A 14881-nucleotide genomic window follows, 5' to 3' on the forward strand; every position below is an offset into this window, starting at 1 on the left:
GCCAAGCTTTCCAACTCTTTGTGGCAGCAGCACATACTATGGCTCACAATGCTTCACACAATTGCCTCCTTTAGTAGATGCCTGTGAAATTGCGCATGCTTCCAGCACAATAGGCCTGCCCTCAGTTGTGAACAAGCGTCATGTGATGGCATTCACGACTAATACTGTCATCAATGGCGTTGGGTGGGACCAACGGCTGGTGACCCAGCGCACGGTGTTTATGTGGTCGGTACAATCGAACCCGCCTATAGCGAACCTATTTACATCGAATTACTCTATATATATATATCGAACAATTTCTGGTCATGGTATAGACCTTTCGGTCACGGTATAGGGCAAGGAGGATAGGGCGCGTGGCGAGCCTTTCCTCCTCTCTAGCTTGGGCAATTCGGCGTGGCGCTGCTTGAAAGTATTGCTGTCGCATGCTGTGGAACGATTTCAGAATGTTTTAGATCGTACTTTGTGAAATTTACGCCATGTCCGTTCATATAAGGTCGCCAGAGAAGCCTTTCAGTGCATCGGTAACTACAGTAGGCAGAAATATGTCTTGGGGGCGCAAAAATGTGACGTGCATTATCAGCCGCAGTGTGTGCATATGTTGTCAACTATTTTGCTTATGTCGGTTTTAATTCAACAAAGAAAGCCGGTGTCTCTGTATTACCAGCATTAAATGGTAAATCAGCTCACTGTCCGATCGCTTGGTGTAGGGAGTAAAACATAAAACATAAGAGCGCATCCTCGTGCATGGCCAACCTAAGGCAGCCACAAAACGTCTAAGCGGCAGGCGCTATCAAATATTTGTGATACACCGGCATCGTTCTCACGCATTTCAAGTCTAGTAGGCTTGAAATTACTATATGTCTACACTAGCCTTCCAGCATGAGGCCGATGGCTCTGCTCAACAGAGCGATCACTGCGGTTGGTGAACCAGCACGATACATATATAAGCTGTGTGCTTCGGCATTGTCATTTTGACCTGTATACAGCCATAGTATATGAGCGTGATCACATAAGAATTCGATGGCTATTTTTGAGGACAAAATTTCTGTAATACTGTATTTATTCGAATCTAGGCCGACAGTTTTTTTTTAAATAATCATATTCAAAACTCTAGGGTCAGCTTAGATTCGAGGATTTTAAGGAACGCGCCAGTGTTTCATTAAAACTGCTAAATATGGTGCATAGCTAGCGCCATTTAGAAAAGTCAGTATCACAGCCGCTACTAGCCATGCCAGCAGCCAACTGTACACAAGCCAGGTCACCATTTTTACCTGTGTCGTGTCGGCTGTATCGGCGTGTCGCGTGGTGTTATCGTGATGGCACCAAGCAGGAGATGCCACTACAGTGCTGCTTTCAAGTGAAAAGTTGTGATAGCCACAGAGGCATTGTCAAACCTTCAAGCCGGGCGGGACTTCGGCGTCGACAAAAAAAACTTTCGGCGTTGGAGGGGACAACGACAGCAGCTTTTTGCGTGCGCCGCAACGAGGATGGCATTTAGTGGACCAAAGAAAGGCCGTCACCACGAAGTGGACACAGTTTTGGCCGACTTTGTTCGGACGCAGAGAGCAGCTGCCCTTCCAGTGACAACAGAAATGCTCCAAGCGAAAGCTAGGGAACTTTCGAGGGAGCGGGTCCTAACGCCAAAGGATTTCAAAGCCAGCTGGGGCTGGCTTCAGAAATTAATGAAGTGCTTCGGCTTCAGCGTCCGACGTCGCACTTCAATCACCCAGAAGCTGCTAAGCGATTTCGAAGAAAAGCTGATAGCTTTTCAGCGCTACGTGCTGCGAAAGAGAGAAGCGGCAGGCTACAACCTTGGGCAAATCGGCAACGCCGACCAGACGGCTGTGTATTTTGATATGCCAGTGGTGTGCACCGTGAATGAAAAGGGTGCTAAGGAGGTGATGTGTGGTATTTTATGGCGCAAGGGCCAGGTTTGGCCAAAGAGCGCCATGACAAGTGGTAATGTTGACGATGTATTGTGGATGATGTGCACAATGAACTCATCATGGTAGATGTAATATGGCTGTAAAAGGGTCAAAAAACTTCTGCTGTAAGTGGCGTAGAATATATAGGTGCTAAAATAATGACGGTGACTAGGACGTGATGTGAGCTATGGCAATGGGCTTTCGTTAAAACATGATGCAATAAAACTTAACACTGAAACCACAGTTTCAAGAGAGCCCTTGAATGCAGGGCTGTTAGTCATGTGCTAAGAGTTGCCTGGCCAAATGATTTTCAGGGTGTCGGTATTGGCTAAAAAATCTAAGACTGTTTGCAGATTAAAAAGCGGTTCATCGCTAATAAAAAATGCAGGGTGAAGGGGTATATTCTTGCGATATGCAGCAGGGAAATACTTTTTCCTCTCTGTTTCTATGGCAGGGCACTGAATAAGAACATAGAGGACTGTGAGGCTATTGCCGCACTTAACACAAGTTGGAGGATCGCCCCCAGTCAAGAGATGAGAGTGGGTACCGTATGTGTGGCCTATCCTTAAATCGGCAAAGAAGTACTTCCTTGTACCTTGCTATTTTCCCATTTATCCAGTTTCCCAGTTTTGGTTTTATTATGTGAAGTTATTCATTGCTTGTGAATCCCACTCGCCTTTCCAATGATTCCTCAATTTACGGCGTAGAAAAGGCTTTAGGTCTGTGGCAGGGATGGGGATATTTGAATCTGCATCGCTAAAAGTTACTGACCTAGCACTTTGGTCAGCAGCTTCGTTGCCTTTTATACCTTTGTGACCAGGTACCCAGCATATGATAATCACTTGATTGCACATATTTGCAGAGCACAACAAGGTATACAGTTCATTCAAAACGGAGTTCTTGTGTTTTTGTAGGCTAATTAGGGCTCTCACTACACTTAATGAGTCTGTGAAGACAATAGCCTTAGCGATATTTGTGAGCAGTATGTGTTGAATAGTCTTAAGTATAGCCTATGCTTCTGTTGTAAAGATACTGGTGTCTGGGTTTAGTGCTCCAGATGTTGAAAGTGAGGGTCCCAGAGCTGCGTAAGCAACACCAGCAGGGGACTTGGAAGCATCTGTATAAAATTCATCACAGGAGCACTTCTCCTTAAGTTCCAGAAAATGCGAATATATTTGTGCCTCTGGGGCTCGTTTCGATATTTCTAAGAAAGAGATGTCACATTGGATAATCTGCCACTCCCAAGGCGGTAGAAGCCCTGTAGGAGCCATTAGGACATTGTGTAAAAGAGGGACCCCTGTATTTTCTGAGAGTGCTTCCAACCGGAGGGACAGAGGAGGCCTAGTGGCTGGGCGGTTACGAAACAGCCTAGCAGTGGACAAGTTGCATATAGTAGAACGACAAGGATGTTTAACATCTGAGCTAACTTTCAGGGCGTAGGAGAAAGTTAAATATGTCCTTTGGTAGTGCAATAACCATTCGTTTGATTCGACGTAGAGGCTTTGCACAGGGCTAGTCCTAAAGGTGCCTGTAGCAAGGCGGATTCCTAAGTGGTGAATAGGATCTAGCATTTCCAAAGCGCTAGGTGCAGCAGAATTATAGACTATTGCTCCGTAGTCAAGCCGTGTTAATATTAGACTTTTGTAAAGTTTTAAAAGGCACCGTCTGTCGCTTCCCCGAGATGTACGTGACAAGAGCTTCAGCAGATTCATAGTCGTGAGGCACTTTGATTTCAGATACTTCAGGTGTGGTACAAAAGTCAGCTTACTGTCTAAAAGGATTCCTAGAAATTTGTGTTTATGGCTCACAGATAGCCCTTCTCCATTTAGATCTATTGCGGGGTCCGCAAGTATGCCTCTCTTGTTAGAAAACAGGACGCATGTACTTTTTTGTGGGTTTAGCTTGAAACCGTTCTTGTCTGCCCACATACATAATTTATTTATGCAAAGCTGTACTTGCCGCTCGCAGATACCTAGGTTACATGATCTGAAACCTATCTGGATGCCATCCACATATACAGAATAAAACATAGTATGTGGTATGGCAGTCTGGATAGAGTTCATTTTGACAATAAATAGAGTGCAGCTCAGCACACCACCTTGTGGAACACCAGTCTCTTGCGTAAATGGACAAGACAGAACGTTACCAACTCTAACACGGAACGTGCGATTGGAGAGGTAACTCTGAATCACGTTCAGCAAGTTGCCTCGAATTCCCATTTCAGACAGGTCACGGAGGATTCCAAAGCGCCATATCTAAAAACACTGACAGGAAAAACTGTTTGTGGACAAAGGCATCACGGATATTCATCTCGATGCGGACAAGGTGATCTGTTGTGGATCTACCCTCCCTAAAACCGCACTGAAAGGGATCGAGTATCTTGCTGCTTTCAAGGTAATGGATGAGGCGATGGTTAATCATTTTCTCAAATAATTTGCATAGACAACTTGTCAGAGCTATAGGCCTATAACTGTTGGGTGAGGAAGGGTCCTTGCCCTCTTTGAGAATAGGGATTACGATTGCTTCTTTCCAGACAGAAGGAATGTAGTCGGCAGAGAACATGGAATTGAAGAGTGACAGTAATGTTTTTTGGATTTCAGGGTGCAAGTGTCTGATCATCTCATACATAATTCTGTCACTTCCTGGAGCAGACTTGCTGCAACAGTTCAGTGAGGCCTGGAACTCAGCCATTCCAAATGGACAATTGTATGCTTCATTGGATGTGCTTTTCCGACTAAAATGCAGCTGTTCTGCTAGTCGCTGGTATTTTAGGAATGTATCTGTATAATGAGATCTACTGGAAATGTGCTCGAAATGTGCTCCTAGACAATCAGCTTGGTCCTCAAGAGTGTCTGCTTGTGTGTTTACTAATAGTAGAGGATGAGTTTCGCGGCCTTTTAATTTGTTTACCCTGTTCCAGGCTTTTCTTTCGTCTGTATAGGAATTAATGTCGGAAATATATTTTTGCCAGCTATCCCTTTTGGCACTTCATTAAATCTTCTTTCTGGGCGAGTTGGTCCATACTTGACATAAAAATTGTTACAGCGCAAACACATGCAACCACAAAGTATCAAGGACGGGACACAAGCGCTTTTGTCCCGTCCTTGATACTTTGTGGTTGCATGTGTTTGCGCTGTAACAATTTTTATGCCCTTTTGGCACTGTGGCGTGTTCTTCTGCCTTCTGATTTTATTTTCTTAAAGCTGATAAGGTTTTCGATAGTCAGAGAGTCACGGAGCTGATTCCAAGCCTTATTCTGTTTCTTTCGTGCTTCCTTACATTCATCGTTCCACCAGGGAACATGTCGTTTATTAGGCGATGCATTTGTTTGCGGGATACATATTGACGCTACGTGGAGAATACATGTTAAATATGACACTGCATCGTCAATACTAAGCGGACGAATATCCTCCCAGGTCATATACGTCAGTTCTCCGTATCGCTGCCAGTTCGCTAAGTCAACTTTCCACTGGAGTACATGTGGAGAACATTCGTCCCGTTTCTTTAATTTTAAAACAATCGGGAAATCATCACTCCCGCATGGATCCTTATGTACTTTCCACTCTGACTGTACTTGAAACAATGGATAAATCTATAGATGAAAATGTCTTGTGCGCAACGCTGTAAAAAGTTGGCTCCTTCTTATTTAGCAAGCATGCATCCGTACTGAAGAGGAAGTTTTCAATCAGACGCCCTCTGGCATCACACCTAGAGTCACCCCACAAGGTATATATATAGGGTTCCGGAAGTTGCGCAATGAAGCTTTCAAATTCAGTTTTGGAGAGTTGACAGTTGGGAGGAATGTATAAGGATGCAATTGTCAGCAGCTTACTAAAAAGCACTGCTCTGACTGCAACTGCCTCTAGGAGCATTTTAAGCTTTAACTGCCGGCAAGCAACACTCTTATCTACTATTACTTCCACACCGACCGACGAGGCAAGGGCCTCGTTGTGGTCTTTTCGGAGAATGGCATACAGTCGGAGAAAGTTTGTTTGTGAAGGTTTAAGATGTGTTTCTTGGACACACAGCACCTTTGGGGTGTACCTATGTAAAAGTTCCTTAATGTCGTCTAGGTTGTGGAGTAAACCCCTCACATTCCACTGTAATATGTGTGTGTCCATATTATGTATGTCTTGTGCTGTGTGTCTAAGAGATAAATTAGATAAGCTGACGAGGCCTTTCCAGGCCCCGTGATACGGAATTTTTCTTTCTTCCCGGTGCGCTCGAGAGAGCTGCGCCGTTGCTTGGGCGTCTGAGACGCCGGAGTTGTATTTGTTGTGTCCATCACCTCGTCTGAGGTGGTGGATAGTGCCTGGGCAGCGGGCACGTTCGCGGGGGTGGTGGGCCTATCGGCACGCGTGGTGGCCTTGGGTCCAACAGGCCCGAGGGTCTGCTGTTCCTCCTTTGCGGGGACTGGAACAGCGCTGGCCGTTCCGGCAGGGGGGGGCTGATGGCGTGACCGCCGTCACACTCCGTGTGACTTGGGCGCCATCGGTGTTGGGCGCCAACGCCACATCGGTGTAGGACGGACTAGATTGGTTCATCGAGAAGTGCTTGCGCGCCTCTTGGAAGGAAAGGTTCAGTTTGATCTTGATTTCGATTATTTGTTTTTCTTTTTTCCAGGATGGGCAAGAACAGGAGTACGCTGGATGATCCCCGTCACAGTTAGCACAATGGGTGGTGGTAGTGCAAGTGTCAGATGAGTGCTCGTTTGATGCACATTTTGCACAAGTAGTGCACCCTCGGCAGCTTTGTGAACCGTGCCCGAACCGCTGACACTTGAAGCATCGGCGTGGGTTAGGAATGTATGGCCTTACACGGAGTTTGCAGTATCCTGTTTCTATTGAGTCTGGTAAATTGCTAGTTCCAAAAGTTAAAATTACGTGTTTAGTGGGGATTTCCTTGCCGTCCCGCCTAATCGTTATTCTCTGGACCTTTACTATATTTTGATTTCGCCATCCCTCAAGTAGTTCACTTTCACTAAGATCGAGCAGGTCGTCTTCAGGGACGACACCGCAGACAGTGTTCAAAGATCTGTGTGGGCCTACTGAAACTGGAATGTCCCCAAAAGCAATTAGTTTTGACAATTTACTGCACTGTGTCTTGTCACGAAGTTCAAGAAGGAGATCGCCGCTTCCCATTTTAGTTACATTGTAGCCTGGGCCGATGTAGTTTGCCAATTATTTTGCCACAACAAAAGGAGATATTGTTCGGACTGTCTTGCTTTCATGTTGACTGTGAATAACATGGTATTTTGGAAAGGTTTCTTTCTGACTCATGAAGAAGTTGAAGGAGTCTTCAGTGCGCCCCCTCTTGAAGGAGTGATCAGGGAGTGGAGGGAAAGTTGATTCCATAAGTAATAATAATATATTCGGCAGGGATGGCCGCCACCCACCATGGAGCCCAACCAGGGGACGACACAGGACGAGAAGTATTCAGTTCTGGGCACGCCAGCGGTACATCCCCACTATAACCAAATACCTATACCCGAGGCTGGGCATAATGCACAAGGTTAACCCTTGCCGCCAGGAAATACGGAAGTAATAAGAAGTGAAGAGAAGACAGGAAAAAGGAAAAGGTGAGAGAGAAAGACGAAGATGAGGACAGGAAAAGGCGACTACCGATTTTCCCCAGGTGGGTCAGCCTGGAGGTGCCGTCTATATGAAGCAGAGGCCAAAGGGGTGTGTTGCCTCTGCCAGGGGGCCTTAAAGGTCCAAACACCCAGCATCGGCTCAACCCCCAGGATCCCCCTTTCCCCAGACATGGCTAAGCCGCGCACGGCTACACGCGGGAGGGTCCAACCCTCGTGTGCTCGGGTACGTGGTGTCGCAACACACCAAACGCCTGCTTACGCAGACGCCCCTGCGGAGGTGCCAAGGAAGTGAAGGTGTGCTCTGTGGGCTACAAGAAGCAGCGCGCAACTGTTATGCTGGGCTGCACAGCTGATGGACATAAACACCCTCCTTATATGATATTTAACAGGAAGACACTGCCTGCTCGAGAAACTTTCCCAAGAAATGTCATTGTGCGGGCAAATGAGAACGGGTGGATGACGGGTGCGATGGTGGAAGAGCAGGTTAAGATTGTGTGGCGATGGCGTCCAGGAGCCCTTTTAACAAAGAGCTCGCTCCTTGTCGTCGACTCTTACCATGGGCACTTGACCAACAATGTGAAGGCTGCGCTCGCCCAAGTGAACACGGACCTCGCTGTCATACCGGGTGGCATGACGGGCCAGTTGCAGCCACTTGATGTCTGCATCAACAAACCTTTCAAGGATCGTCTGCGGAAATATTACACGGACTGGTTGACTGACGAAGACCACATGCTAACGGCAACGGGCCGCATCAAACGTGCATCGCTATCGCAGCTGGTGGGCTGGGTAGCTGCAGTGTGGGAGGACATCCCATGTACTTTGATCGTGCGCGCCTTTAAAAAGTGCAGCATATTTAATGCGCTTGACGTTACCAAAGATAGTGCACTGTTTGAAGGTGACAGTGACAAGGAACACAGCGACGACGACGTTGAATGAGCTTTGCACGTTCAGATTCAGCAAATGCTGTTTGCATTTTGTGAACGCTGTCCTCACTTTTTTTGTTCGGCCTACATTCGAGGTAATATCCTTTTTTTTTGGGGGGGGGGGGCTTCGGACTTTAGGGGGTCGGCTCAGAATCGTGGTTGGCCAAGATTCGAGTACATACAGTACGTGTGAGTGCGTTGAGGGAACGAACACAACCGAAAAAAAAGTTCGGTTATCATTCTCTTTCTCGAAAAAGCAAGAGAAAATGGGCTAACGCCGCAATACGACCGCGCATAGTCACGCCGCACAACATTTATGCTAGATATATAACCGCCGATGCTGTATGCTTGGACCACGCGCTATATAGAACAAGATACCTGTAATCCAGCACCTACCACTGCTTAGGACGCTCGCACAGTTCGTAAATGGTCGCTTTGCTAGACAAGCTTAATTCAGACGGTAAGGTATGCTGCTATTACTAGCTAAAACAATTTTATTCATGGGTGGAAACCTCATCCATCGAACCAAGTAGTCCCGCAATGTAACCTGCAGCGAACAGTTTGAACGCTTGTCAAAGTATAACAGCACACCTCCTATCGTAGCAAAATGGTACCCACACTGTTACGATTGTCACGTATGTTTCATTTCTCCTAACCCGCAGCTTAGAACTAGAGGATAATACTGCAATAAGGTCACATTAGTGAATGGAACATTCAGAAATACACAATTGATCTCCAAGGTTGATTGTAGGCTCAAATATATGCGCGCACACATTGCGCTGCGTGCTCCGTCCGCCTTAATGCCAGCAGAAAGTCCGGCCATACCGACTTAAACCACTTCAGTAAGTCTCACAGAACCATTGAGCGCGTAGAAGATGCATGTCGTGCTAAATAGACCGCGCGAGTGCGAAAACAAACACCAGAAACCATCGTCAACATATACCTGCCAAGCAAAACGGAGCCCTTGCCCAAGCCAGCATGCCGACTGCCCATAGATGGCGCCCATGAAAAAATGGTGTATAGTTACAATGAGTATATATAGCAAAAATTACGCTTACATCGAACAAATATAGCAGCGACTCCCGATATATTGAACGCCAACGCGGCGAAAAGTGCCCCCGGAAGATGGCTTTCCCTCACGATGGAGGGAATGCCTGGCGGCACGGCTCCATCCAACTGCTCTCCTTACGGTGACTGTGCTCCCTCAGACGAGCCGTCGACACCCCCCTGCAAAAAATGATCCTGGCCCGCCCGCAGTGCTTGCTCAGACAGCCAATTATAGGCTCTTGTGCCCTTGTCGTGCAAGATGGGGAAAGTAGGAGTTTCTTGCTGCTTTTCTGGTTCATTGTGTGTGCGCCTTGTGGGCTTTCTCCCACAGTGTTGCAGTGATGAAGCGGCAGAATTCGCCTTTCGTCGTGAAGCTCGAAATCATAAATCAGGTCGAACGCGGTGAGAAGTCGGATGTACCCGCAGCGTACAAGATTCCGAGGAGCACTCTCAGCACGATCTTGAAGAATAAGGGGGAGATTAGGGCTAAAGTGGCCGAACTCTGGACCCTGTGCCTGTGGCGCCCGACGCGAACGCACGGCGGTGTACGAGTGGTTCATCCGAAATTGCTTCAGCTGTGCCGACTTCCGTGTGCTCGGTGATGACTAAATTCTGATGAATGGGATGAAGCTGTTGCCGGTATTGCCGAAGTTTGGAGCGAGCTGTGAGAATTTTCGGAAGCCATTGAAGAATCAACGATGGACGAGTTTGTGAGAGCAAATGATGGTGTTGCAACCACGGGAGAGCCAGAAAACGAAGACTATACTGCCGACATCGTACCGAGCACAAGTGAAAGTTGGCACAATGAGGAAAGCAACGACAGTCCTTGGCCTACATCCTCCGAAGTGATTGATGCGCTTGCACTAGTCCGGTGCTTCTGCGCGAATGTGGAAGGTTGCGGCCTCAGCTGCTTCGACTCCTTAGACAATGTGGAGAAGTGCGTGTATCGCAGGCAGCGAAATTGCCTAAGCAGAAGAAAATGCAGGACTATTTCGTTCAAAACTAAGCTAGTTTCATCAATAAAGTGACTTTATAAATGGTATGTGGTTTTATGACATCCAAATCTTTAGCAGGCTTATATCGAATTATGCTTTATATCTAACTAATAGGCGTTTTTTTGTGAGTTCGATATAGCCGGCTTCGACTATACCATGGTGAAGCCATGGTCAGCACAATCATTTGGGTGCGCCTTTTAAAAAAGTTGGTTATTTGCTCTAGAATACCTGTTGCCTGTAATGCCTGCAGCCATACGCTGAGCTATGATTGAGGTTAATGGCCTTTGAGATCGACGTGCATGCATGATGGAGATTTTGGAAGCCCCGTGTTCTGCCAGTGGTTCCACAAGACACATGTGGCACTCGTGAACAACACTATTTCAGAGTAGAAAAGGGAAAGGGAAAGGGCAGCTGGTTTTCCGCTCATGCGGCAGGCATCTAGTAAAGGAGGCAACGTACAGACCATCGAATTAAAAATGCTCCACACCAACAGAACAGGAATGTTGCGTTTTTGCCAAGAGTGGTCAGTGGCAAACAAACTGCACCTCTATGCCCAACATGCATGGGTACTCACCAAAACTGTGTGAAGACAAGCATGCCTACAACAGCAGCCATGTTCACATGACCGGTGCGAGAAGTCAGAGCAACGGTGACATTGCGGCCACCTGCATCCAGGATGCCCTGGGCCAGAATGGCACCTAGCTTGGCCATGACATCATCGTGCTTGTCACTCACAACCTGCACACAAACCCAGCAGGGGGTATAGTCTGCTGTAGCACATTGCTGGAAGGATGCACTGATTGGATAGAGCAGCAAGGAGACACAGCACAAGCAAAAATTGATAGCATTACCCTTCAGTTTGAAAGTGGCACACTAGACAGACATCTGTTGGTCTGAAGGCACAACACGCTCACAGTGAGCATTACAACTCCATGCAACTAGAAAATTTCAGTGATCTCCCTTGCATTGTAGAAAATATTTCTATCAACCAGAACTCATCTCTCTCACACAAACCTAAAAACACAACATAAAGTATGTATCCATTGATAATGGACAACACATTTTATATGTTGCTTCGTAATTGGTTCGAACTAACGACGAAGGTTCATAAGAACAGAAAATTACATGGAGCATTAGAGAATACAGCCACAGGGATGCGTGGCCATAGCAAAAGCGAGGCACACTATGTGAGCGGCCGCAAGCAAGCTCAGTCGTGCACACTTGTCAGAAAAACTAAACATGCTAGAAATTTGTAGTAATCAAAAGTTAAATCTCTAGCTTAGGCTCTACGAGTCCTCGCGCACGTCACAAAAAGAGAGAGAGAGCACCCACAGCAGTATCGCCGCTTTGCAAGCGCCCGCCTGCAAGCAAAGTAATTGCATGCCAGTGAGAGAGCTACGTGGGCGAGCATCTTGCAGTATAAGGAACACGGTAGAAATCAGTTTTCCGGATGCTGTTAACTGGAAACAACAGGCGAGAGCGTTTGATTCACAAAGTGCGCAAGCACGGGCATGAGCATGTGGCAGTAACCTAGGTGAAGTGGAAATACTCCCTAACTACCACGATGGCAGACAACATAAAGTGAAGCAAAAAATTAAGTTTTGATGGAAGCCGAGGGGGCTGCAGCACAATACAAATCTTTTCTAGAAGTTACGGAAGATTGCACCATCTCTGCAGCAACATCAAGTGTTCCAAAAAGGCATATTTTCTCACATATTTAGTTGCAACCATACATGTATGGCAGTTGTAAATGTAAGCATGAAAAGTTGCTGCAGCTGTCACTGTAATGGGGCTATAATGCACTGGACAAACCCTTCGAAGGCATGAGAATGTATTGAGCATCACTTCTGTCAACAAAGTAGCAATGTGTTTACCTTGTGGTAAAGCTGTCGGAAGTCCTTGACTTTTGGGCAGGTAGCCTCTGTTTGCTGGATGAGGATTAGTGCAGATGCAATCAATGCCCCCTGGCGGACATAGTTGACGGGATCGTTGGTCATTGGCTCCAGCAGGGACAGGGCTTCCTGCAAGATCTTCAGGTTAAATCTACGGCCCCACAAGTGTCCCAAGCACAAAACCTCACCTTGTTGCCAGTGCCAGCACACGAGATGCCAAGTGCCATGGCTGATCCATAGCGCACATTGGGGTTGTAGCTTTCCGAGAGAAGGGACACAACGCCAGGGCACTGTTCAGGTGTCCTAAAACCACAACCTGACTTTGTTACAGGTCCAGGACATGGCAAACACGTTGAACAGCAATTTTCGAAGTATAAATATCTACTTTTCTGAAGCACTTTGGTGGAAAATAATTCTGATTTTAGAGCAGATAAACATTTATACTACTGCAGCAGTTTAACTAAAACATGGCTACATCCAGCAAAACCTGGAGCAATACCCTTTTAGAGCATCATTAAAAAGAAACATAGGTCAATGGGTTTAACAGGCACTAAATGCACTTTTGCTGCTTTTCATGCCATACGGGGAGACATGGGTTATTGAGATAACTGGTATTTCTTGATCAAATCTGACAAAACTACATATGCTCATTCAGTTTTTGTGTTTATTTAAAATATCCAATTATATTTTGCATATACATAGTAGTTGCCAAGATAATTAATAATTGCGTTCTATTGCTTGTTGAAACAATTAAAATTTACCTGCTAAAGATTCGGGTTGTGGCGAGTTTACCCCGCACGTCCACCAAATATTATGGGGAAGAATATTAACAGGGGATATATATACAGGGCGAATGCAGGCAGGGCGATACTACTGAATGATGTCAGTGTCAGCTCATCTTCCTCTTCTCACAATGTCTTTCTATAATGGCACAAACTACTGCATAATATTAAGTCCAGGCGGCGGAAGCACTGTCTCAGTGCATTTTAGTGTGTTGAATTCATAAGGTTTCAGTGGGGAAACGTATATGATGTCAGTCACTGGTGGATCAGAGGAAGGCTTCGTAGTCAATGGTGAGATCTCGTATGTTAGTTCAGACCCGGTAAGACCCGACATAGGGCGGCAGCAATTTCTGGCACTGGCCAACACAACGTGAAGGCAGCCACTCCAGGACAAGGGACCCAGGGCAGAAGCTAACATCCCAATGGTCATAAATAAGCTTTTGGGTCGTCTGAGACACCTCAAGTCAATCACGGGCAATGCAATGCACCATGGCTGTGCAAATGATGGCATCGTGAGAGTAGAAAGTATTGGAGTTGGCATCGGCAAGGAGCAGGGAGTCAAGAGGCAGGAGTAGGTCGTGGCCATATAGCAGATAAAAGGGAGAGTAGCCAGTGACATTGTGGCAAGACGAACTGTAGGCAAATGTAACAAATGCCAAGGTGCAGTCCCAATCCCTGTGGTCATCGAAGACGTACATGGACAGCACGTCTGTGAGTGTGCGGTTGAGGCGCTCAGTAAGTCTGTCTGGGAATGGTAAGCTGTGGTGAATTTGTGAGATGTAGAGCAAGAGCAGAGAAGGTCGTTAACAACTTTTGAAAGAAAGCAAGAGCCCCAATCAGTGAGTAGCTGACGAGGAGCACCATGGTACAGAATCACTTCATGAAGAAGGAAATTGGCAACATCAGTTGCACAGCTAGTTGGAAGTGCCTGTTTAATGGCATAATGCGTGGCATAGTCTGTTGCAAACGCGACCCACTTATTATCCGAGGACGACATTGGAAAGAGCTAAGGAGGTCCAAGCCAACGCGGAAAGAAGGTTCACTTGGGATGTGTATTGGCTGAAGGTACCCAGCGGGAAGCAAAGGAGGCTTCTTGCAGCATTGACAGAGCTCGCAAGCCGCAACATAGCGTCGAACTGAGCGGTATAGCCCAGGCCAGAAGAAGCGTCTGCGAACGCGACCGTAAGTGTGAGAGACATCCAAATGGTCAGCGGTTGATACAATATGCAACTGCGCAAGCACAGTGGAGCATAGATGCTGAGGAACAACAAGGAGCAGTTCACCATCGGGCTGCATGTTGCGCTGGTATAACGTGTCATCTGGTAGTAGGAACAGGCGGAGGAAACGATGGTGTCTTTCGGAGTTGAGGCGCTCAATAAGAGATCGTAAAGACGGGTCCCAACACTGTGTGACAGCAACCTTGAGGAAGTCAGTAATTGAAAAAGCCCAGGCATCGGCTTGAAGTTCTTTGGCGCCAGGTAGATCAACCGGACAGCGAGAGAGGCAGTCAGCATCCTGACACAGCCACCCAGATTTATAGGACCCAGAGAAGGTGGACTCTTGTAAACATAAAGCCCAGCATCCAAGACTGCCTGTGGGGTCCTTGCGTGAGGACAGCCGACAAAGTGTGGTGAAGGAAAAAGGTTGGCTGAACAGATAAGGGTGGAACTTAGCAATGGCCCAAACGAGAGCAAGGCACTCGCATTTGGTTATTGAATAATTCC

At 46.8% G+C, this 14881-nt stretch overlaps 1 protein-coding gene across 1 annotated transcript in view; it reads right to left on the reverse strand.

Annotated features, from left to right (window-relative positions):
• Window positions 1-14881, reverse strand: part of Rpn2 (Regulatory particle non-ATPase 2) — an 81118-nt gene that overhangs the window by 10082 nt on the left and 56155 nt on the right. Inside the window, exons 20-22 of the mRNA XM_055077479.2 lie at window positions 12564-12678; window positions 12358-12504; window positions 11058-11221 (exon numbers count right to left, since the gene is read on the reverse strand). Of these exons, the coding sequence (XP_054933454.1) occupies window positions 11058-11221; window positions 12358-12504; window positions 12564-12678 (426 nt within the window). The remainder of the gene's footprint in view (window positions 1-11057; window positions 11222-12357; window positions 12505-12563; window positions 12679-14881) is intronic.

The sequence above is a fragment of the Dermacentor andersoni genome, chromosome 2 (assembly GCF_023375885.2).
Source record: "Dermacentor andersoni chromosome 2, qqDerAnde1_hic_scaffold, whole genome shotgun sequence".
Classification (NCBI taxonomy): Eukaryota; Metazoa; Arthropoda; class Arachnida; order Ixodida; family Ixodidae; genus Dermacentor; species Dermacentor andersoni.